General features: G+C 44.4%; 1 protein-coding gene across 1 annotated transcript in view; it reads left to right on the top strand.

Annotated features, from left to right (window-relative positions):
• Positions 1-23,695, top strand: part of Prtfdc1 (phosphoribosyl transferase domain containing 1) — a 91,693-nt gene that overhangs the window by 55,853 nt on the left and 12,145 nt on the right. Inside the window, exon 4 of the mRNA XM_041641588.1 lies at positions 17,110-17,175. Coding sequence (XP_041497522.1) covers positions 17,110-17,175 — 66 coding nt within the window. The remainder of the gene's footprint in view (positions 1-17,109; positions 17,176-23,695) is intronic.

Here is a 23,695-nt window from a genome sequence, read left to right as displayed (position 1 = left end):
CCTGTGCTCTATTGCTAGTGATGCCTGTCGGAAAATAGTCAAGCCCCAAGCTTACTGTTCACAGCTGCTGCTGACTCTTGTCTTGCTGCATCATGTGACTTTCGGAGCACAGAGCCTGTCTAGCCTGGACACTACACTGACAAATGTCCATCAGGATGATCACACCACAGGTGTCCCCAGATACCTTGCCTTCCTCCTTGGCAGGCTAGCCTAGACCTCTTCCAGGAGCTTCTTACGTTAGACCCTTCTTTTCACTTTAAGGAGAAAGGTCAGCCCTTCTCATCCAGACTCCACTATGGTCCTTCCTCCCCGTGGGCCACTCATCTTCCAGGCTTCCACCAGCCTCATTTCCTGCTGTTTCCCAAAGACTCTCTTCTCAGTGTGGTCACAAACACACTTGTTAGAGAATAACGGATTCCTGGGGCACTTGGTTGGGGTCCAGCTTCTGCCTGGTATTATGGAGAGATGCACGCAGAGTCTGGTGCTACGTTTCGATGAGCAATGGTGTTTACAGAGTTTTCCCAAGACCACCCAACTCATTTCACATGTAGTCTTCAGCTTTCCAAGCCCTGGCCTCCAGAGGGAAAGAGAAAATGTAACTACTCAACGCCCCACCCAGTTCTGAAGACATGACTTAATACTTAAAGTATTTGCAAGCCTGCACTGATCAACATGCCTACATCAAATGGGCCATCTTTTCTCATACTTCGTTTTTTATTTTAATGAAAGGTATCTCTCAAAGCATTCTGCCCTCCGACCCTCTTGTATATTGCTGATATATCATTAGATATTTGGAGAAGTTTGAGCACAAACCATAATCTAAGGAGTAAAAGCAGACGCTGAAGCGCTTGGCATTTGGCCTCCCCAGTCTCCTGTTTTATGTATATTTCACATAAACTGCCTTTCCTTTATAGCTCTGGATTATGAATAAAGTTTCTGTTAAAAGTTTTTACCAAAGAAAATTGCTTAGGTTTTTTTTTCAGTTCATAAACATATTGGTCATTTGCTTCTTAAGTTAATTTTGAGAAGCAAGTAAGGCATCGTCTCAATCTGTTCAGGCTCCTGATACAAAATACCATAAACCAAGTAGCTTACGAACAAGGAAGCTTATTTCTCACCGTTCCGTGGGCTGGGAAGTACTGGGTGGAAACCCCTGCAGACTGCATCCCAGTTCACAGATGACACCTTCCGTCTGTGCACTCACACCGTGGAAGGGACGTGGTGGCTCTCAGTATCACTTTTATAAGGACAATAAACCTATTCACTTTATAAGGACCCACTTGAGGCTGGGCATGGTGGTAAACGCCCTCAATCCCAGCACTTGAGAGGCAGAGGTAGGATCTCTGTGAGTTTGAGTCCAGCCTGGTCTGCACAGTATGTTCCAGGCCAGCCAAGGGTACATAAAGAGACCCTGTTTCAAAAGACCAAAATATAAAAATATTTATTTGTATGAGTGTTTTTGCCTGTGTGTGTATCTGTGTGCCACGTACACACACGGGCCTGTGCCTGTAAAGGTCGGAAGGAGGCACTGGACCTCCAGGGACTGGAGTTAAGAATGGTTGTGCGCCACTGTATGGATACGGAGAATCAGAGCCTAGTCCTCTTAACCACTGAGCCTTCTCTCCATCTGCTAGGCCCCACTTCTTGGTACCAGTGCATTGGTACAACCAATACACGGGGATGCGACATGAACACTCACACCGCAGAGGGCAGACCACAGCATAGGAGCAGCCACCGATTTGTTGAAGGCTGTCCGTCATTATCATTGGTTGTCATGAACTGTTTCTCCTTATATGATCATATTTAATCTGGAAATCACCGCCTAGTATTAAATTTGGTTGTTTTGAGTTTCAGAGACATAGCTACACTTCTTGGGAAGTGTGTATCAACATGCTTTATTACAACTTAGTGTCCCAGGATGCAGGAATACACTGGTTTCTTGGATGCAGAAAACAACACGGTGTAGAAGCAGAAGATGGGCTGATTTTTCTTTGGTCCTACAGCGACACGTCTCTCCTTTTGTGTCATCATGATGCCTCCTTTAATGTCATATGTAAAGTCCTTACCTTGCATATGTTGATAAATATCTGCTGAATCAAATGTTCTTTTACCACCCATAAAAAAGCAAAGAGTGGGCAAGATGGTGAATGACAGGAGGAGCCAGACCATTTTGGTGGTAGGAGCCTCTATGGGATGCAGCTATACAACTACCTCCAGGTTCCCTTCAACGAAGCAGAGGTGAACAGATACAACTACATTGAATGAGGAGAGGTTGTCACAAGAAGGACGCTACCGTGCTTTGTGAACTGGTGCTGACTGAAAGGAAGCAGTCTGATGGGAGAGGTGAAGTCAGGCAATGGTTCATAATGAAGCCGACTTCAACCTGGCTGTCTACAAGTGATTACGGTTTTCACAGGCAGAGCTATTGCAGGGAGACATTCTATGTAGAGGGTGCACTAGCAGACATCAAATAAAGTACAGAGCGTGTACTCAACTTGGCCAGTAGACTGACATACGTGGAACAGATGGACAGAGGGTGGCCTATGGTCCTGCAGCATTCCTATTTCCTGGGAGTCTGTTAGCCAGGCATGGTGGAGCATCTGGAAGGGTGAGGCAGGAGGATCTTGTCTGAGGTCAGTTTGGGCTATATAGACTCTGTCATGGAAAAAGAGGAGTAAAAGGTGGTGGGAAGGACAGAAAGATGGGAGGTGGGGAGCGAAAAAAGGGAGGAGATGAGAGACGAGGAAAAGGAAGGAGAAGAGAGATACACAACCAAAATTTCAGCACGTGACAAATACGTGCTGGGAAGCTCTGGGAGAGCAGGAATGCAGGGAATCAAGTCCCACAGATGGGAAGATTGTGATCAGACCTGAGAGGCTGGAAAGCATGCCCCCAAGCAGGAGCTTCACAGCGACTGGAAAGAGGAAACCAAACTCCTTTGACAAATCTGTTACTCTTTATTCATGACTCTGTCCCTGTCCATTTGTCTGTATCTACACAATGTGTATGAGGTGCCTTAGAGGCCAGAAGAGGACAATGGAACCTCTGGAACTATTAGAGGCAGTTGAAGCCGCCCAGTATAGGTGCTCTAGCTCCTTAAATTTTGTGTATCTTTCTTTGTAGTTGGGAGACCTTGGGCAAGGTTACTTAACAAGGTGTTATGATTTGAACGTGAAATGACCCCACACACACACACTTGGGCTCACATTTTGTACGTTTGTTCCTCAGTTGATGGTAAGGGTGACATTGTCATGGGCTCCCACTGCTGGAAGGGAAGTTTGCATGCAATGGGGCCCTCGTTTCTGGCTATTTCAATCCTCTCCACCTTCCTGCCTGCCTTTGCCATGCGCTTCTGCCACTATAAGCTGATCTGCTCCACCATGCTTCCCTGTCATGATGGGCAGAAAACCTCTCTGAAATTCTAAAGCTAAGGAGAATCCTGACTTCCTCGTTTCTACCCAGTATTGGGGTTATAGTAACAAAACACAGTTAGGCTAGTTACAGTGCCCGTTATCTAGCAATAATCTTTTCCTTTTATTGATTCTCTGCGGATTTCACACCCTACATTCTGATCCCACTCATCTCCCCATCCCCTCACATCTTCCCTCTGCCCTGCAACCTCCCGGACCTAGCAGGAATTTTTAATAGTTTGCTTTTAGGGCAGTTTTAGGTACCTGCAAAGTTGCTCAGAAGCTACAAAGAACCCCTCCCCACCTCCACCCACACAAGAAAGTTCCCCTCTTATGAGCACCCTGCACCAATGCAGTGTGTTCATGACAATCAGGGGCTCGTGTTGATGTATTACCATCATCCCGCACCCACAGTTCACTCTAGGCTCACTCTTTTGTTTGTTTGTTTGTTTTGGAGGTGGAGTGTTAATGAGACAGTCTCACTGTATATCACTGACTGGCCTGGAACTAGACTAGGCTGGCTTAGAACTCACAGAAACCCTCTTGCCTCCGTCCCTCAAGAGCTAGAATTAAAAATGTGTGACATAATACCTTGGCTTGGGATTCAGTCTTGGCATTTAACATTCAATGGGCTTGACCAATAATACAATGGCCTCTATCTATCAATACTATGGAAGTGCCATATGAAATGGTTTCTGCCCTAAAAATCCTGAGCTCTGCCTACTTGCTTTTATTTCTTTCCCCAGCCTTGGCTAATCTTCTCGCTAATCTTTTTAAAAAACTATGTCCACAGCTTTGTCTTGTCGTGAATATCTATCCTGTCACTTAGATTATCTGCCATGTACCTAGAGTGACACAGGGTGACTTCTTTCACTGAGAAATATGCACTTTAATTTTCTTCATCTATTTTCATGGCTTGAAAACTTACTTCTTCGCACCAAATAACGAAGCCTACTGTCTAGATGTGCCATGAGTGTTCTGCTACCTTCACTAGAACCTCTGTGTTGTTTAACAGTTGTGAGTGAAGCTGTCGTGGGCAGGTTTCTGTACAGACATATACCGTAAGTTCTAGACCATATTGCATAGGTCTTGGGATCTGGGACAGCTGTGTACTCAGCATAGCTAACACTTAGGAAATTCCTAGCTGATGATTCTGACTGTCAGGCTAGCCCGAGGCAGGGGTAGATGAAGGTCCAAATACCGAAAAAAGATAAGGTGGCTAGCTTTGTCAGGGCCGAGCTAAGGCACCTAGCTCCACACCACAGGTGATGCCCCACAGGGGCAGCGTGCACAGCATCTGGAGGTTTGGCCTGCTGACCTGGACCCAGGTGCTACTTCTGTTATCCAGGCAGCCTGGCCTGGTGATTTAGGGTGTCCAGTTGGAAAATACAGGACCGTTTGTTTCTCCAGGTCCACAGTTCTTTCCTCCATCCCCACCCTCAACACAAACAGTCCTGCAGGGAGGGGAGGAGGCTCATTTCCAGACAAGTCCACCTTGCACAATTCTAACAAGCTTGTTCAGCTACAGAACTTTCAGAGGAGCTGGGTGATGTGGTGCACACCTTTAATTCCAGCGCTCAGGAGACAGAGGGAGGCAGATCTCTGAGTTTGACGCCAACCAGTTCTACAGAGTAAGCTCCAGGGCAGCCAGGACTACACAGAGAAACCTTGTCTCAAAAAACAAAACCAAACTAAAAACCTTAGGAGACTTAAAAGAATAAAACAGATGTCTGTGTTCTGGTATTTGCAGCCTAAACATTTCCATGACTAAGCGGGACTTCATTCTGCAGGCATGGCGTCCTTAGAAATAGCTGGAGGTGAGTGGAGATACTACAGGTGACTCTAGAGAAGCTGGCAGGAGTGGAGAAAGATCTAGTCTAAATGCCTAAAGGAGAAGAATCTTCTAGACTCTACCCAGCACGGCGTCTTCCTCTGGTGCTCTCCCTTGGCTCTTTCCTATCCCTGCCATATTTAGCAATCCTAACACAAGTATATGAGCTGCTTTAAGGTTTGAATGGTGTTAATCTGGCTATTTTTTTACTTTTTAAATGTTTTCATTGATCTTTTTGAGCATTTCACCATTGTATACATAGTCACCCTAACTCTTCCCCCTTAATGTACCCCACCTACCTACCCTTCAACCTAGTGTACTCTTTTTAAAATTATTATTTAATGGTCATGGACTCTAACTTATGCAGTCCATGTGCTTCTGGGTATGAGGTACCTCCTAGAGCATGGCCAGCCTACCGGGGCCACACCCTTACAGAAAACTGACTCCCCCTATCTATCCTTCCTTGAAGCTCCCAGAAGACACTGTTTTGCTCTGGTCCTTCCCTACCTCTAAGATTCACAGTCTTTCCACCCCTTCTTCGGCAATGGTCCCTGAACTTTGAGGGGGGCAGTGTAAAATAGATGTCCTACTTGTGGCTGAACACTCCACAGTCTCTTATTCACTTTGGCCTGTTGGGGTGTTAGCTTCCCCATCAACCACCATTTGTTGCACAGAGAACCTTCTCTGATGAGGTCCGAGAGCTCCCCTAACTTACAGGTAGAGGTCCACATTGAGAGGACAGTGTGATGCTGTGTCTGTTTGGCCAAATAATAGCAGTAAGCTCATCCCCAAAGCCTTGAGTGCTCTAGTTAGGTTTTTAAGTTATAGTTAGAAATCATTCCTACATTATTTAAAGGAGGGGATGACGTTGCAGAAAATTGTGCTGTAAGAGCTAGCCATCACTGGGCTTTGGCCATTTATGTGTTAAGGTATTCTCTACTGCAGTCTCTGTGTGTGTGTTTGCACACTGGATGTGGGGGTGGGGGATAGCAGTGGTGGGGTGCGGTGGGGTGGGTATTCAGATGTGTTGAGAGGTTCAGCTTGTTTGTCCTGCTTCATGATTTTCAAACCATAATTTAAATCAAAACAAAAGTCCCTACCACGGTTCAAAACAGGAGGCTATCCTGCCCTCATGCCAAGGTTTCACACAAGGTTCATGGAAAGCTCAGAGGCTGGGTCTGTTTGGAAACTCTGCTTCCTCTTTCCTGGAATCCTCTAGAGCTAAGCGGACGCTGCGCTGCTTCTGCTTTCATCCTTCTCTGCTTTCCTAGCCACCCTTCCTTATTCCTGTTGGTCTGCAGCTCGTTCGTGACATTGTGGTCCCTTTTTCTGATCCAACAGGCCTTATTTCTCAAGAACTTCGCTCTGTTGACTGGTGCTGCTCTTAGCTAACCAGCAACGCTCTTGAAGATGGGGTAGAGAGAGCACCAGTCACAAAGGATTAACAATCATTGTCCTTAAACAAAAGCATTCAGATATGGAAGAAAGTCACAACGTGTTACAAAGTTAGGTACATTAAATTCAGGGAACGCAAAGAGAACTCAATTGTGCATGTAAAACACACATATACACACACTCCTGATCACTATTGCTGCTTTGATTTCTGTTGTTGTTGTTTGTTTTTTCAAAACAGGGTTTTTCTGTAGCTTTGGCACCTGTTCTGGAACTAGCTCTTGTAGATCAGGCTGGCCTCGAACTCACAGAGTTCTGCCTGCCTCTGCCTCCCAAGTGCTGGGATTAAAAGTGTGTGCCACTACCATCCAGCTTGCTACTTTGATATTTTTAATGTATCATTAACTATTGGCAATAAAGTCAATGAATTTTACTTTAATATTCAATATTCATATTGGCTTTTGCATTTCAGCTTTTTAAAAATACTGAGGAGACTGGGAGATGATACAAGGCATACTAGTGATGAGAACAAGGAGATGCACATGGGTGGTTCTATGTTCCTAGTCTTTCCACTTCTCATGAAGCCCAAAGTCAGAGTCATTTCTGAACCTCCATCTGTCTTATAGATACTTTTTCATATGTGTTTGTTATCATTTTGGTTTTGTTTTTATCTTATTCCCTTGAAAATGAGCCCCTTCAGGATCCTGAAGGAGGAGTAGAGAGCAAGGAAAACCAATGCTACCTGCAAACGCCAAGAGGCTGTGCCTACATGCTTCTGGGCCTCAGCAGTCACTGGATGCTGCCAGGCGCTATCCACAGTGCTGCAAATGGGAAAGAAATAGGTGGCAGGGCCTGAACAGTTCATGTCTTGGCAATTTCAACATCTACAGTATTCTGCCATGGTTTGTTAACACTCAGATGTGTGTAAAAGGTTGTTGGAACCCAAAAAAAGTCAAGTTCAAGAAACTGAATTAAGAATTACAAGGCTAAAGAGATAGCTCAGTAAGTAAAGCACTTGCTGGGCAAGTGTGAGAAAGAGAGCTGGGATTCCCTGGACCCACGCAGATGCCAAGCCGGCATGTCAGCCTGCCTGTGACACCAGCACCCAAAATGCAGGCTGACTAGTTATACTAACTGAATCAGCAAGCTGTGGACTCAAGCGAGAGACCCTGCCTTGATATAGAAGGTGATGAGCAACCAAAGAAGACACGTGACATCAAACTTGGGCATCCACATGTATGAGAACATACATGTATGCACGTAGGCACACACATGCGAACACCTATACACAGGCACCACACAGAGATACATGCAATAAAATAAATAATAATAATTACCCATGTGACAAAAGATGACAAGATGTGGCATAAACAAACAGAAGCCATGACTTAGAGAACAAAGGCCATGATGAATCCTGACACCCAGGGTCTTCTGCAGCTGGTATCTATCAGCAGTGGTGAATTAGTTCACAAATAGGGGATTCATAATATTTGTCAACATTTGTGAGTATTAAATTTTTCTGTAACATTGATATTTGGAAAATATTGTTTTGTTAACAAGTAGACAAATCTATTTAAATGTTTTTTTTATTTAAGCAATTTTTATAATCCAAAGGTAATAATGTAATTCAATCTGGAAAATCAGAAACTTACCCATCCACATTAGATCCCACCTAGATTTTTTTACCACCTTGTTTTAAAAGTTCTGGAGACCAACCTAGTGACTCATGCATACTGTATATGAACTCTGCCACTGAACTCCACGCCAGACCTTGTACACTTCTAAGGCTTGTCTAAGGTCAGCTCCATACCTACTGATCTATCCACAGTATAGAAAACCAGCATGAATCCAACATGATCCCCAGTGCTTCTGCTGATGAAAATCGCAAAAGGGGATAAAAACTGTGTCCACCAAATAAACCTTTATAAAGATCCGGACTATGGCTTAGGATCTGGGAAGTCACTAAGGAACCCCAAAGAAACTCCCAGAAGAACTTGTTTCAAACCGTGGTGACCATGACTCAGAGTGCCACTGGAAGCTCACCAGTCTTAACCACATGCCTCCCGGGTTGCAGGAAGCCAGCTGTGGGCTGCAGTCAGCTTAACCACATGCCTCCCGGGTTGCAGGCAGCCAGCTGTGGGCTGCAGTCATCAGCAGTGGACCACAACCACAGAGCACACAGTTAACACATATTCAATGTATTGAGCAACTCAAACAAAGACTAAATCACAGCCCCAGTCTTAGAAACAGCAGGTGCACCTGCACGCCACGGGTGGATGTCCAGCAAGCCCTGTTGACTGCTGCATGTCAGGCACTTTCCTCAATGCATAGGGCACAGGAATTGGCCCGCCCCTCTGGATAATTCTTTGAGGTAAGAACTCTTTTTATTCACAGAAAACTAAAGTACAGAGAGGTGAAATTGTTTCAAGTTCATATACCTGTTAAAAGGAACCCGTGATGACGCACACCTTTAATCCCAGCACTCAGAAGGCAGAGGAAGGTGGATCTCTATGAGTTTGAAATCAGCCTGATCTACAGAGTGAGTTTCAGGACAGCCAGAACTACATAAAACCCTATCTTTAAAAAAAAAAAACTAAATAAATAAACAGAAAACCAAAACCAGACAAAATGATAAAACAATGTCAAGGGGTAATAAATTCCCAAACATTAGCATGATGGTTTTCAGCCCTTTGGGTTTAGCAATAGAACTTTGCCCCCCCCCCCCCCATTTTCCTTTGAATTCAGCAAGTAAGGCAAGCAAGACTACACAGCTGGAAGCAGGTACAGGCACAGATAACACACGAGGCTCTGTGTTGTATCCTCACTGTGCTGTGCTATCCCATGTAGCTTAAAGAACTAAGGGACCCAATTAAGAGTCATGTCCAACCTCACTCGGCCCTTGCTTAAAAAACTGGGGTACCAGAACCAGCCCAGTCATCCTCATTATCTGGCTTAGTATCAAATGTACTGAGAAGAAAGGACTCCATTTGAGCCTTGTGCAACATCTTAACTAGAAGGTTTCCACTGTGGGCATTAAAATTTCATGAAATGAAATATTTCTGTTCTGCATGGCTGTCCATTTCCTGGAGCACAGCAGTGATGAGCTTGGGGAAGCAACAAGTAGCAACATCTGCGGAGGAGAGAGCTGGGGACGTACGGGAGATGCAAAGCAAATTGCGCGTCGCTTAGAGAATGGCTCTTCTGTTTATTTATATGCTTGGTTTTCCTCTTCTGGTTCTTCAATGGGACAGGATATTTTCAGTAGTCATTCTTCCTCTGTTTGTTTTTCACTAAATGATATCTAAGACGTCTAATGCAATGTGCAGATTCATGTCACCCTCTGGACTGTCTGCTGCAGCAGTACCTGGAAGGCAAGTCAGCTAAAGTAACCTTCCAAATATTTCTTCTAAGAATGACAGAAGTGAATGTCAGAGGTTTGCTTTAGTGTTTTAGTCTTTCCGCACGTCCTTTATCATCAGCATTTATACCGGGATGTTTATTTCTCTCGGCCACTTCAGTTATTGTACCTTATTTCACTCCTTGCCCATGCTGCTCTCAAGAGCTACTGTGTGCTTCTTGCAAGTAGTAACACTAGGGATGGGTGGGACCATGCCTGCTAGGTGCAGCTGGGACGGACCTGGGCTCCATCACCTCATCTGAGTTCTACTACACCTTAGTGGAACTGATCAACCCATTCATACAAAAAAAATTGTATGGGGTGGAGAAGGAGACACCGGGCTTATTTTATGAGGCCAGAGCAATTCTGCTCTGAAGGTCCAGCAACAGAACACAGCAGCCCTGTCAGAGGAAGTGCTGATGAGTAACCTCAGTTTAAAGCAAACACCAACCCTACTTCCTTATGATAGTTTGCATATGATAGTTGAGAACCATTAGCTATAGGTCATGGCTACAGACATGGACTGGATTTATACAATTAAGTTTATCCCCTCCTAAAGCCTTGCTAGAATTTTTGCGTGGGAAATCATGGCCCCCTATTTGGGTTCTTGGTCTCCTTAATAAAAGAATTGAAGAACAGACCCAAGCAGAATTCCAAGACCAATTTTGTTAGAGTTTCTAAGAAAACCAAGGCAGGGAACTTTCAACTTCAGCTGCTGCCTACAGGAAGAGGATGGAGAAGAGAAGGAGGGAAAAGGCCGTGCTGCTTGTGCTAGTATGGAGGTAGACATATGGCTGACAGGCAGCCGTGAGGCAGAGGGGAAGGATGTTCAAAATGCTGGGGAGGCTCAAAGCACTAAGAAAAACCTGCTTGGGGAAGAGAAGAGGTGTGTGTGTGTGTGTGTGTGTGTGTGTGTGTGTGTGTGTGTGTGATCTTGCAAACTATAGCACGAGGGGTGGGGATAACAGGAAGGAAAAGTCAACATCTCATTAAAGTACTCATTATTCTGACCATTGAGGTCTCCTTTCTAGGTGCGGTCTCTTAACCAACTGAATGACCTGGCGGACTGGAATGTTAGGTATCCACTCAGGCCAGAAAGTCTATTTTTTCAAATAGAGATTTTTTTCCTACACTAACAGATTAAGATAAAAGAAATAAAATGTTTGTCCACGAGGACTAAAAGGAGAAAGAGAAGTCCTCCATGGTCAGGGGAGGTCAGCATTTAAGCTTTAGAAAGTAGACAAGTTGATGAGGCTCACTGGCGCTGCAGACCAGAGAAAGGGACCAGTGGAATGCCCACGAAGGGAAACATCAGCCGAGGAGCTGAGAGAAGCGCCATCGCATTCCCTGAAAGGCTCAGGAGCCTGCCACTGTGACCTGAAAAAACTGGACTAAGGGCAGACAGGAATGAAAGCAGCAACGATGCTTGAAAGCCTACAGATGGAGAACTTGGATCTCTCGGTTCCCTTTTCTGTCCCAGAAAGAAACAAAAAAGAAAAGAAATGAAATGAAAAGAAAAGGCCACTTATTTTTATAGTCACTAAAGCAGGGGAGCTGCAGACCCTAGTGTGCCTGGGAAGAGGCCGATTCCTAATGGATTTAAAAGGAAAAAGTGATCTTGATGTTCAATAGTCATCAGCTTCCATGAATGTAACAAATACCTGAGATGAGCAGCTTACAAACAGGAAAGGTTTGTTTTCACTCAGGGTTCTGAGGGTGCAGTCCAGGACTGGCTGGTTGGTTCCATTGCTTTTGGACCTGTGGTGAGGCAGCCAGTGATGGGGGGAGCACACAGCAAAGCTGGTCTAAACAGGAGTGGGAGAGTCCTTCGTAAGAGCGTCCCGTGACCGGTGAGGACCGCGGGGAGTGACAGAATATGCCACGCAGACAGAGTTTCAGTGTGGTGTTTATTTGAGATAAAGGGAATGAGAAAGGAAGAAAAAAATGGGAATGAGATGAGAGGGAGAGAGAAAGCTGCCTCGTCAGAGAGAATGGCAAAAAGGAAGAGAGAAGAGAGCGGGTTGAGTCTGTCTCTTAAAGGGACCTTTGCACCTGCCTATGGACTAAGACCCTGGGCTGGACAGGGTACTGCCTGGGTACATCCTGCCAGATGATAGGGCAGGCCAGCATAATGCCTGAATCCTAACAAATGCCACTGACCCAGTGACCAGGAAATGAGAGAGAGTGGGGGGAAGGGTCATTGTGCCAGTACCACTTTCAAGGACAAGCCCCCAGTGACACATTCTCTGTCTACTCAACTTCACCTCTTAAAGGTTCTACCACCTCCCAGGACCACCAAGCTGGAGACCAAGCTGGCAATATGTGGTGGTGTTGGGTTGCTTGCCATTCAAACAGCAACTATATGTGTCTGATAGACCAGAGGCTGACCATGCGCCACTCTCTGTACCCAGTGTTCCACACCTACCAATTGAAAACAACCCAAAGAGAAAGAGCAAGAACAAAAACAGCCAAAACAGGAAACAGGAAAAGGGGGGGAAAAACCCAAGACCCTATTTTATATTAAGACATACTTTAAAACTGTGACTATAAGAATAAAATTTTAATATTAGGAAAAGCTAATTTATTATTTCCTACTTATAACTAATTGGGAAATCAAATTAATTACTTGAGCCTATCAGACTAATTAATACCAGAATCAACATGTTAGGTTGGAGAAATACAGAAACTGACCCTTTTACATGAGGATAAAAAAAAAATTTGCTTTTAAAAACAAGCATTTCTAGACCATAGGGGGAAATAATAATTTTGTAAAGGGTGTTGGGATAATTGACTATATACACACTTGGAAGATATAACTTCCAGATGGGTTAAGGACAAATCTAATATTAAAAACATGTTTAGAAACTTGGACTAAGAAAGGTCTTTGTAAATGAGACTTCATTTGGCAGCACTCTGTGTGACTTTGAGTACAGTATTTAGTTTTCTGATGGCCCATGGTTTTTGTTGTTGTTATTGTGTTTTTAACAAACAAATATAAAGCCAATAAGATAGAGATAAACATTCGACAGTTGGGTGGAATAACAGAATTATTTGAAAATGTACTCTGATCTGTTAATCCAAATCTCACTAGCCATGTGGTGCCTTGTGGTTTGTGGTTGCATGCAGCTATGATTATCCTCGGCCTGAAATTCTGTTTCTCTTGGTTATAACATAACTGATTATAATATACAGATTATCCCATGTTGAACCCTGTATCTCTGGAGTGATAAGAAAGCATTCTCCCTTGATACTTTCTAAAGTTTTCTTAACTACACAAAGACATTGCCAAGAAGGAGAATTAGAGACCAATCTCCTTCACTAACACTGATACAAAAATACTCAATAATATACTGGGAAAATGATCATCCACCATGATCAAGTTGGTTTCATCCCAGAGACACAAGGATGGTTCAACATACAAAAATCTGTCAATGTAATCCACCATATAAACAAACTGAAGGAAAAAAACAACACATGATCATCTCATTAGATAATGAAAAAGCCTTCGACAAAATCCAACATCCCTTCCTGATAAAAATCTTGGAGAAGCAGGGATACAAGGAACATACTTAAACATAAAAAAGGCAATATACAGCAAGCCAAGAGCCAACACCAAACTAAATAGAGAGAAACTCAAAGCAATCTCACTGAAATCAGGAACAAGGCAAGGTTCCACTCTCTCCATATCTATTCAATATAGTTCTTGAAGTTCTAGCTAGATCAATAAGCCAACAAAAGGAGATCAAGGAGATACAAATCGGAAAAGAAGAAGTCAAACTTTCACTATTTGCTGATGATATGATAGCTTACTTAAGCAACCCCTAAAATTCTACCAAGGAACTCCTACAACTCATAACACCTTTAGTAATGTAGTAGGATACAAGATAAACTCGAAAAAACATCAGTAGCCTTCCTGTACGCAGATGATAAATGGACTGAGAAAGAAATCTGAGAAACATCACCCTTCACAATAGCCACAAATAAGATAAAATATCTTGGAGTAACTCTAACCAAACAAGTGGAAGACCTGTATGACAAGAACATTAAATCTTTGAAGAAATAAATTGAAGAAGACAACAGAAAAAGGAAAGATCTCCCATGCTCTTGGGCAGGTTGAATTAACATAGTAAAAATGGCAGTCTTACAAAAAACAAACTACAGATTCAATTCAGTTCCCAGCAAAATCCCAGCAAAATTCACAGACTCAACTTTATATGGTAAACAAAAAAAACCCAGGATAGACAAAACAATCCTGTACAATAAAGGAACTTCTGCAGATATCACAATGCCTGACTTAAGACTCTGCTACAGAAGCTTCTGTAAAGCAAAGGACATGGTCAACAAGACAAGATGGCAGCCTACAAAATGGGAAAATATCTTCACAAACCCCACATCAGACAGAGGGCTGATCTCCAAATTATACAAAGAACTCAAGAAATTGATCATCAAAAGAACAAATAATCCAATAAAAAAAGATGGTGTACAGACCTAAAAACAGAGAACTCTTAACAGAGGAATCTAAAATGGATGAAAGACACTTAAGGAAATGCTCAACATCTTTAGTCATCAGAGAAATGCAAATCAACTCTGAGATTCCATCTTAACACCTGTAAGAATGGCCAAGATCAAAAACACTGATGACAACTTATGCTGGAGAGGATGTGGAATAAAGGGAATACCTCTGCATTGCTAGTGGAAGTGCAAACTGGTACGGTCCCTTTGGATTTCAGTATGGTGATTTCTCAGAAAATTAGGATACAACCTACCTCAAGATCCAGAAATACCACTTTTGGGTATATACCCAAAGGATGTTCAATCATGCCACAAAGACATGTGCTCAACTATGTTCATAGCAGCATCGTTTGTCATAGCCAGAACCTGGAAACAACCTAAAATGCCCCTCAACTGAAGAATGGATAAGGAACATGAGGTACATTTACACAATGGACTACAGAGCAGGAAAAAATTGACATCTTGAAACTTGCAGGCAAATGGTTGGATCTAGAAAACATCATATTGAGTGAGGTAACCTAGACCCAGAAAGATAAATATCATATGTAGTAACTCATAAGTGACTTTTAGACATAAAGGAGAAAAAAAGACTACAGTCCACAATCCCAGAGAACCTGAACAACAAAGAGGACCCTAAGAGAGACATACATTGATCTAATCTACATGGGAAGTAGAAAAAGACAAGATCCTCGAAGTAAATTGGGAGCATGGGAACCATGGGAGAGGGTAGGAGGGGAGGAAAGAGGAAGGAAAGGGAGCAGAGAAAAATATATAGCTCAATAAAAACAAAGACAAAAAATAAGAAAAAAAAGACTTTGGTTTATGTATGGTTGTGTTTGTGTATGCTACACGAGTTCAGGCGCCCCTGGAGGCCGCAATAGAGTGTCAGATGCCTGAAACTGCTTGTGTGAACCTCTGGATGGGTGGTCTGCGAACAGAAATTGGGTCCTCTTTGAGTGTTGCAAAAGCAATTCACCACTGAGCTGACGCTCCAGCCCCCTTTGGTATTGTTTAGCAAGTTCTTAGCCACTATGATCACTCCTTGTGAATATGACTGGACCACCAATACAAAAAAAGCCTAGAATTCTGGGTATTCAGTGACCCTTCTCTCTCCTGGGTCAGACTGCTAATGTTATCTAACTTAATGGCTCACTTTCAGATGCTCCTCCAACACTGCACTAAAGGGAAACACTTTAGCAACACTTCTGTTTATTTTGGTTCTTCAGAGAGAGGGTCTCACCGTGTAGCTCTCTTTTTGGTAAAAAAGGTTCTTTACTGGCACAATTGTCATTCTTGTGTTTGGGCTATTTCTCCCTTTCCCAAGCAACCAATTCCCTGACAAAGTGACTCTACATACTTACAGAAATTGCTGCCTGTAGGCAGCAGAATCCAACTCAAGCCGGCTCAAGAAAATTCCTCCAGGAAGTGGCTTGAGAGACCACAAACTCTAAGGCTGACTGTAGCCTCCAGCAGAACTGATCTCTCTACGCCTCTAAGGCTGGTCCTGCCTGACCCTATGGGATGGACTCTTCCAAACCGGGGAAAGACTGCTAGACTACCAAATGGAATAGCTGTCTGCATCAGCAACCGAGGACATCTCCTGCTGCGGCACGGAATGGCACACACACAATTGTCTTCTCAAGTTTATCATTTTCCATCACGGCATTGCAACAGCACCACATTCTTGCTTCGTTCACGCAGCGGATTGGTTGAGTCTGTCTGCTTCAGTTCCTCTGATGTGCGTCTGTCACAAGGCAGAAGCAGAAGCAAAGAACAAGTTCCACTTGAATTCTTCCCCAAGTGATTCGTGTTATGTATACTTAAAAATAAAAAGCAAGTATTTGCTGTCTTGTTTGTGTACTTGCTTGCTTTTTGAAGTTTTCTTAGGACACAGGAATGTTCGATATTTAAACATTGTAAACAATGAATGATAAACTCACGCATAGAAGATTTAAATTTAAAAAAAAATCTCCCTGGTTCTCATATTCTTGGAGCTACAGACAGGTCCTAAGGCTTGATCACTTATGTCAGAAGATCAAGTCTTTCTTGACCACACGGTCTGTTACCATTGCTCTTGTCATCAGATGAGGGGCTGAATTTCCAAGGAAAGAGAACAGATGAGGGCTCCATTTCCTGTGAAATCAGAATTGGATTGTTCCCCACTGCAAACCATAGCTAGGGTTTATTAGAAGTCATTCCTGGAGCTCCCAACCCTCACCTCAGAAAAGCCCACAAGTGATGTCTTTCCCTACTTGTCTGACCCAAGACAGTACTATCTATGGTTTATTAAGTTTGTCTATCCTCCCTCCAGCCGTCCATCCCCCTCTCCAGTCTTTCCCCACCAGCCAGTCATTAGCTGGCTTTGTCTCAAGAGCCTGCAGGAAAGTGGCTCTTGGTAACCATAGGCAACCGTGAGCCCTTGCTAGCTATGTGCGCTAGCTATGTGCACTGTATTTGCAAGGCACAGTCTAGCCGTTAACCAAGAAGATGGGAAAATGTGCCTTTCAAGTTTCCCTGTGCACAAAAGTCATTGTCTTCCTTTTCTCCCCGCTCCCCGATTTCTGCAGAATGACCGGTCCATGGGCGAGCTGCAGATCATAGGAGGCGAGGATCTCTCAACACTGACTGGAAAGGTTTGTTAATGTAACTTCTCTGTAGGCATGCACTTCTGGGGATGTCTATGTGACCTTCATGTCAGGTCAGAGCTTCAAATGCATTTCAGCAGCTCTCCCGGGTTTGCTAATTCATGCAAATAGACGTGTGAAACCCTTTAATAATGTCTCCTGTCCCAAACACAGCCAGTGTGTAGGGCGTGCTGCAGGCCAAATCCTTGGAGCTTCCAATTGCAGTCTTATTTCAGACAGCAAAACCCTGGGCCTTGATGGCCTTTCTACTCACCTCAGAGGCACCTCTACCCCCAAAGAAGCTTTCTCTTTTGGGATTTCTGTCTGTCGCTTTGCAGCAAACACTGTGGTGAGACATTTAAACAGGTTCATTGAATCGTACAGCATGCTGTTGTGCTTCTTAAGAGTACAATTTTTAGCCATTTTTGAAGGGCTACCACCCCCACCCCATCCCACACCCCCACACAAAGAATAAAACCTACCAGATTTCGGTAGATGGGTGGCGAAGGAAAAACGTATTTTAATTTAGAGTTCTAAACTTGCCCTTGACTAATTATGTTGTGAAAGGATTATTTGGGTTCTAATCTGAATTCTGGGATTCGGAGGAGGGCAGCTTCCTAAGCAGATGATCTTGGAGTGATTTGGAACGCAGAGTCACTGGGGGTGAAAGCAACTAGCAAGTGTAGCATTGGTTTCTCTTCGACTATCATGATCTAGCCTGACCCCACCCCCACCCCACACACACCAAATAAACAAACACAAAAACAACTTCACCTCTCTAAGTAGATCTGTCAGTCTATTTCATACACTTTAATCTCTCATCCTTGGCAGCTGTTACCGTTACACAATTCCCCAGATGGGGAAAAGCAGAACAACAGCCGCATTTAATAAAAGTACGTATCATAATATTTGGACTGCTACTGAGCTGCCTGGACCCTGAGTAGAAAACAGCTTCCTCTTCCTGGGAAGACAGCTTTGTGGGTTCCAGGAGCAGTAAATTTTGTCCGGTGGCAACTGCAGTGAACTTGTTAGCATTAGCCCATTACTAGGCATCTGGCGTCGCTACGCTGCAGCAGGAAGGCCTGAAGAAGCTACTCCTGAGAAGCAATTTCCTGAAATCCATAGCATTCAACACCCTGGAAGGGTGCGTTAAGCCATTTAGCTTAGTTCTTTCCATACAGTCACCGCTACACAGTCTGCACTCGTCTGTGCTTTTGCTGAGAGGACCATTAAATGACAACTCAAAGATTTTGTTTGGGCTTCCTCCCTCCTCCCTTCCCATTTTGTTCTGAAGTGATTTCCCTCATAGACAGGCATAGGTGTGCCCTCTGAGTGCTAGGGGTGGGGGTTGGGGGTGGCTTTTTACCAGTGGTGCAGTAGGCAGTAGACAATGCCGGTCTTGGCTTTGGTGTCTCCTGCTGAAAGCAGGCACAAATCAAAAGAAAGTGGACAACTAGCCAAGAGTGCATAGAAGCAGGAGTCAACATCAGCTTCCTGTTGACAGGACTGTTTCTTTTGGGCTACCTGATGCTATCTATTATATCTATAACCTCCTGTTTATGAAGAAACATTTCTATACATTTAAACAGGCGCCAAGTAGAATCCCTTGGGCCAAGAACTTCTAAAGTAAATCAACAATACTAGGCACTCGGCAACTGACAGACTCACTTGATTTTAAAGACTAAACCTCAGGAGCAGAGGGAAAGGCTAGGTGAGCCATGGCAGACCATCCCCCAACCATCACATCTTCAGCTAGCCTGGGTGTTTATCTGCATTTTACCTTCATGGCTGTTTTCCAAGTTGTGACCCTTACTACTAAAAGTATAGTTCAGGCAGGCAAATTTTTCTATAAAGAGCCAAATATAAATATTTTAGACAGCGTGGACTAACAGTCCCTGTTGTGTCATGAGAGCAACGAGTGGCGATGTGCTCCGATACAACTTTGTTCATATAAACAGGAATGAAGCCCTAGTGGTCCTGGGACCCCAGTTATTTCTAGGAGCTTGCTGGCTCGAGGTCAGCAACACCTAGGTTCTGTTAGACCACCTAGGAGCTTATTAGAAATTGAGAATCTCGGGAGCCACACCAGAGCTCCAGACAGCAACTTCCTAGATGGGCCCTTCTCACTTCGAGCCCTGCAAGGCGCTGGTCACCCCAATCCAACCCACCACCTCCGCTGAACCACCCTTGCGTTCCCTCGAGCCCACCTTGCTTTCCTGAACTTCAGCTTCCAGCTGACTCCCGCTAGCCTTCAAACCATTCTCCACAAACTCACCCAAGGGATCTTAAAATGCAAACTGGGCCAAGTTGCTAGTCAATGGAAACCTTTCAGTGCCCTTTTAATTAACAGTTGCCAGACTTAACAAAAACAAACAAAAACCAAGTAGCCCAGTCAAATTTGAACTTTAAATATTGAATAAAAGTTCAATATAAGTATATAGTAAACATATTTTCTGTGGCTGTGTTTTGTGTGTGTTTGGGACATACTTACCCTAAGAAATTATTCACTGATTACCTGACTTTCAAATATAATTATATGTTTGTGGTTTACCTAGCAAACGTTCAGCTAAAATTCTGTAAAGATGAGCCAAATTCCTGACTACAGTAAGTACTGCTCGATTCCTGCTGGAACCCCACCATGTTGTCTTACTTCACTGGCCTTATGGTACGGAACCCTCACTAGCTAAATCTTTCCTGCCAACCCCCTGGACAAGCTGACCCTTCTCACTAGAACCCACTTTCCTCTTCCTGAAGACCAATATCTGCTCTGTACAGCATGGTTCCCCTGCAGAGCTGTCAGGTGTGGGTACCTGCAAGCCCTTCTATCTTCCTCCAGCCCAGTATATATCTAGATGCGATCCCAATCCCATAGAGCCCCTTCTACAATCTACAAGTTAGTACTTACTTAGGAGGCACTTTATTATTTGCCTTTCCCCACCAGGAAGTCAGTGCGCAGAGACCACTGTGTTCCCCATCTCATCTGCAGCGTCACAAGCAGCCTGGTTCGTCACAGGCTGAAATAAACATTGGATGAGCAGAGAGTGTATCATCTTATGCAGAAATCAGGAAGACAGTTTCAGTTCGTTTTGAGCAAGGACATGGCAGAGGCAAATGCTAAGTCTAAGCCAGTTTGGCAAGGCTTCTGGTGGCAAGTGATGGGATCCAGCTTGTGTTTTAAGAACATGTTGGCAGCTTTACAGAGAATGCTTTGGAGAGCAACAGAAGTTAATGAAGGTAGCTATGAAAGGACACATCAAAGCAGCTGATTTAGGGTAGGACTGGAGGAGAAAGGTGCTGAGTGTCCAAGAGAAGGCAAAAGTCTTCAGTATTAATGAAACTTAAAAAGGAAGATGGCAGAAGTAAAAACTGCATCACTAAGGTGGGAGAGGGGAGATAACTGGAACTGGGGGTGTAGCAGTGGGAGAGCACTTGCCTAACTGGGGCTGTAGCTCAGTGGTAGAATGTTTGCTTCAGTGGGGGTGTAGCAGTGGTTTCTCTAGCCCTGGGTGTAGCTGCAGTAGGTAGAGTACTCGCCTACCTGGGGATGTGGCTCAGTGGTAGAGTGCTCACCTGGCTGGGGACGTGGCTCAGTGGTAGAGTGCTTGCCTAGCACTCACAAGTCCCTGGGTTGAAAGGCAAGTACTCTTGGGGGGTGGGGAATTAAAATTTTCGTTTAACTTTAGGGATGTTCTTTTCCTTATAAAATAAGGACCTTGTGTTCTCAGACTTTTTAGGGCTGCAACAAAACACCCAAGAAGACAGCCAAAGAGGGGAAGGATTCATTTTGGCTCACAGTCTCGGAGATCTCAGTCTATTTGGCTCCACCGCCTTAGGTCTGTGGTGCAGCAGAACATGATGATAGAAAGGAATGGTGAGAGGTGAAGGGAAGGGTGTGCTCACTTTGCCGGGAGAGGCCGAGTGGGAGAGGCAGAGTCTTCCAAAGCAGGACATATATCATTTATCGAAGATACGCCCCAAAACAACCTACTTCCTCTAGTAAGGCTCTACTTGCAAATAACACAGTGATGAAATAGGGTCCTCCTGACACAATCACCTCTCAGTAGTGCCACCACCTGGGCACACAACACAGCCAGCCTTTCGGGAGGACAGTTTATATTCAATCCTTCTCCTGTTCAGTCTTGTCTGCCCAAGAAGAATTATCAAGACAATAAAGAAATCTCATAAATTCCAGAATCTCTTCCCAGTTATGCAGATTCTGCACGAGCCAGGGCAAACTTAAGAGAATAAAGAATTCAACACCTAATGGGCCCTTGCTTTAGTGGTTGAAGAGTTCAAAAGTATAGTAAAGTCTGCATTGGCCGGCAAGGCTGGTACAAGTCATCATCTAACTTCTGTCCTCTCATATGCTCATCTTACAGACCGCCAGCCAGTCAATACATGTGCGCTTATCATGTTATTACTCTACCAGGAATTAGACAGGGCTTCTCTCATTCAGGGCTGAGCACCTCAAGAATAGTTTTCTGAGTCAGTCCACAAATCCTTTTCCTTGGGAGGAGGAGGAGGAGGAGGAGGAGGAGGAGGAGGAGGAGGAGGAGGAGGAGGACGAGGAGGAGGAGGAGGAGGAGGAGGAGGAGGAGGAGGAGGAGGAGAAGGAGGAGGAAAAGAAGGAGGAGGAGAAGGAGAAGGAGAAGGAGAAGGAGAAGGAGAAGAAGAAGAAGAAGAAGAAGAAGAAGAAGAAGAAGAAGAAGAAGAAGAAGAAGAAACTGTGTTGATCTTAAGGAGAATATGTGGGGAGAGGAGTAACATAGAAGAAGGAAGAGAAAAGAGAAGCAGACTTAGAATGGAGGAGAAAAGGGAAAATAGAGAGGCCCAGGGCTGGCCCCGCATGACTAAGGAAACAAGTCAGGAACTGAACAAGGAAATGATAAATCGCTGGAAGTGTGGCTGGGTTGGGTTTATAGAGTACACGGATTGTCTCAATAAAGAGTTGAACTTGCGGAGTTTGGGCAGAGGCGACATCATGGAGCTACTTAGGGGACAAAGAATATATTCGTGGTAAATTGTAGAAAAGATCACTCAACTAACTAACTAATTAATTTAGTATGAATAAAAGCTAGAGCGAAGGAAGTGGGAGAGAGAGGAGGGGCAGAGCTGCCCAAGCACTTCCCTGTCTGTGTGTGCAAGACAAGGGATGCAGCAAGAACGAAGAGAGAGGTGTGGAAAGGGTTGCTGCATTGGTTTATGAAAGAAAGGACCTCAGAAAGCACATGGCAACAGTTCCCCCCGTTCAGTTGTACCGTGTGTGTTACCAGCAGCTCTGGGACCTCTGGGGTCCTCTCAAGATGCTGGAGTTCAAATAAGAGAAAGGATTCTGTCTTTCCCTCTCCTTTTCTTTCTTGCCTTCTTTCACTTTCAAGGGAGGCTGGCTGAGTCACAGTTCTAACTAGGTCATTGCTGCTGAACAAAATGAGCCCTCGCCGCTTCTGTTCCGTCACCTCTCACGCTTAAAGCCTTTACTCTGTGAGCTTAAGCTGTCCTCACAACACGTCTCGCTCTCATTTTCTATCCCCAAGTTGATTTAATCCTGGCACTTCATAAAATGTGTGTATCCATTAAAGCAGGAAGACTCTATTCATGTTGAAGAGAAACCCCTGAAAGGGTGAAAGAAAACCAGGGAAGCAGGGAAGCAGGCCCAGATCTGGCAGCGCAGACGCACAGCTGTGCAGGTTCGGGGCAAGATTTCAGGGGACAAGCGCCCTACCCCCAAATAAGTTTCTAATCAAATGCCAGAATGAAGCATTGAAACTTGCCAAAATCCAACCTCCCCCCCCAACACACACACACTCCCCGGCTGCCTTAACTGTTTAAATCATTCCTTTTTATTGCTTCTGACTCGGCTGAGAACAATGGTGGAAATGCCCACTGATGAATGACTCTGGCAACTTAGGGAGTTATGGCAGAAAATGAAATGCTGAGCGACATTCCTTTCTCTGTGGGATTTGGAGTCGCGCTCCTCCTCACAGTCGGCAGCCCACCCTCCAGCTCAACCTTGCAGCCCACCCTCCAGCTCAACCTTGCTGTGCCAATCCCTCCGAGGGTGACCACACCCACAAACCCCTATTGCGGTTGCTGAGACAGTGTGGTGTGTTGATTGCTTTGTGTTTTCAAAGGTCAAAAGTAGGGGCAGACAATTTAAGAACATTATGTATATTTGTATAATTCTTTCCTACCTTCTCCCTTCTTCATTAGGATAACTCAATGCAATAGGCTTTGCTCAGACCTCAGAATAGCAACAAAACAACACACTGGAGTCTAAAGTCCCTATAGAATTTACGCCTACAGCCCCCACAGATTTTTACTGGCTTTCTGGGAGGAAGTGAGCTAGCTGTGAGGAGATGACTAAGACAGTAATTGGCAAACATCTCAGATTCAGCGATCACGGTTATCAGATGGGAAGCGTTTTGGAGGCATAGAGAGTTCTGGAAAAAGTCCCCACGGTTGCTCACTCAGAAACTGGGGATTTTAGTGGATCTCTCGCTTGCTCAGAGCAGATTAAAAGCAGTAGATG

This window comes from Microtus oregoni, unplaced genomic scaffold (assembly GCF_018167655.1).
Source record: "Microtus oregoni isolate MIOR12 unplaced genomic scaffold, Mior012 000070F_ref0000104, whole genome shotgun sequence".
In the NCBI taxonomy this organism is placed as follows: Eukaryota; Metazoa; Chordata; class Mammalia; order Rodentia; family Cricetidae; genus Microtus; species Microtus oregoni.
Note: the sequence above shows the minus strand (reverse complement) of the source record. Positions and strands in the feature narration are given on the sequence as shown.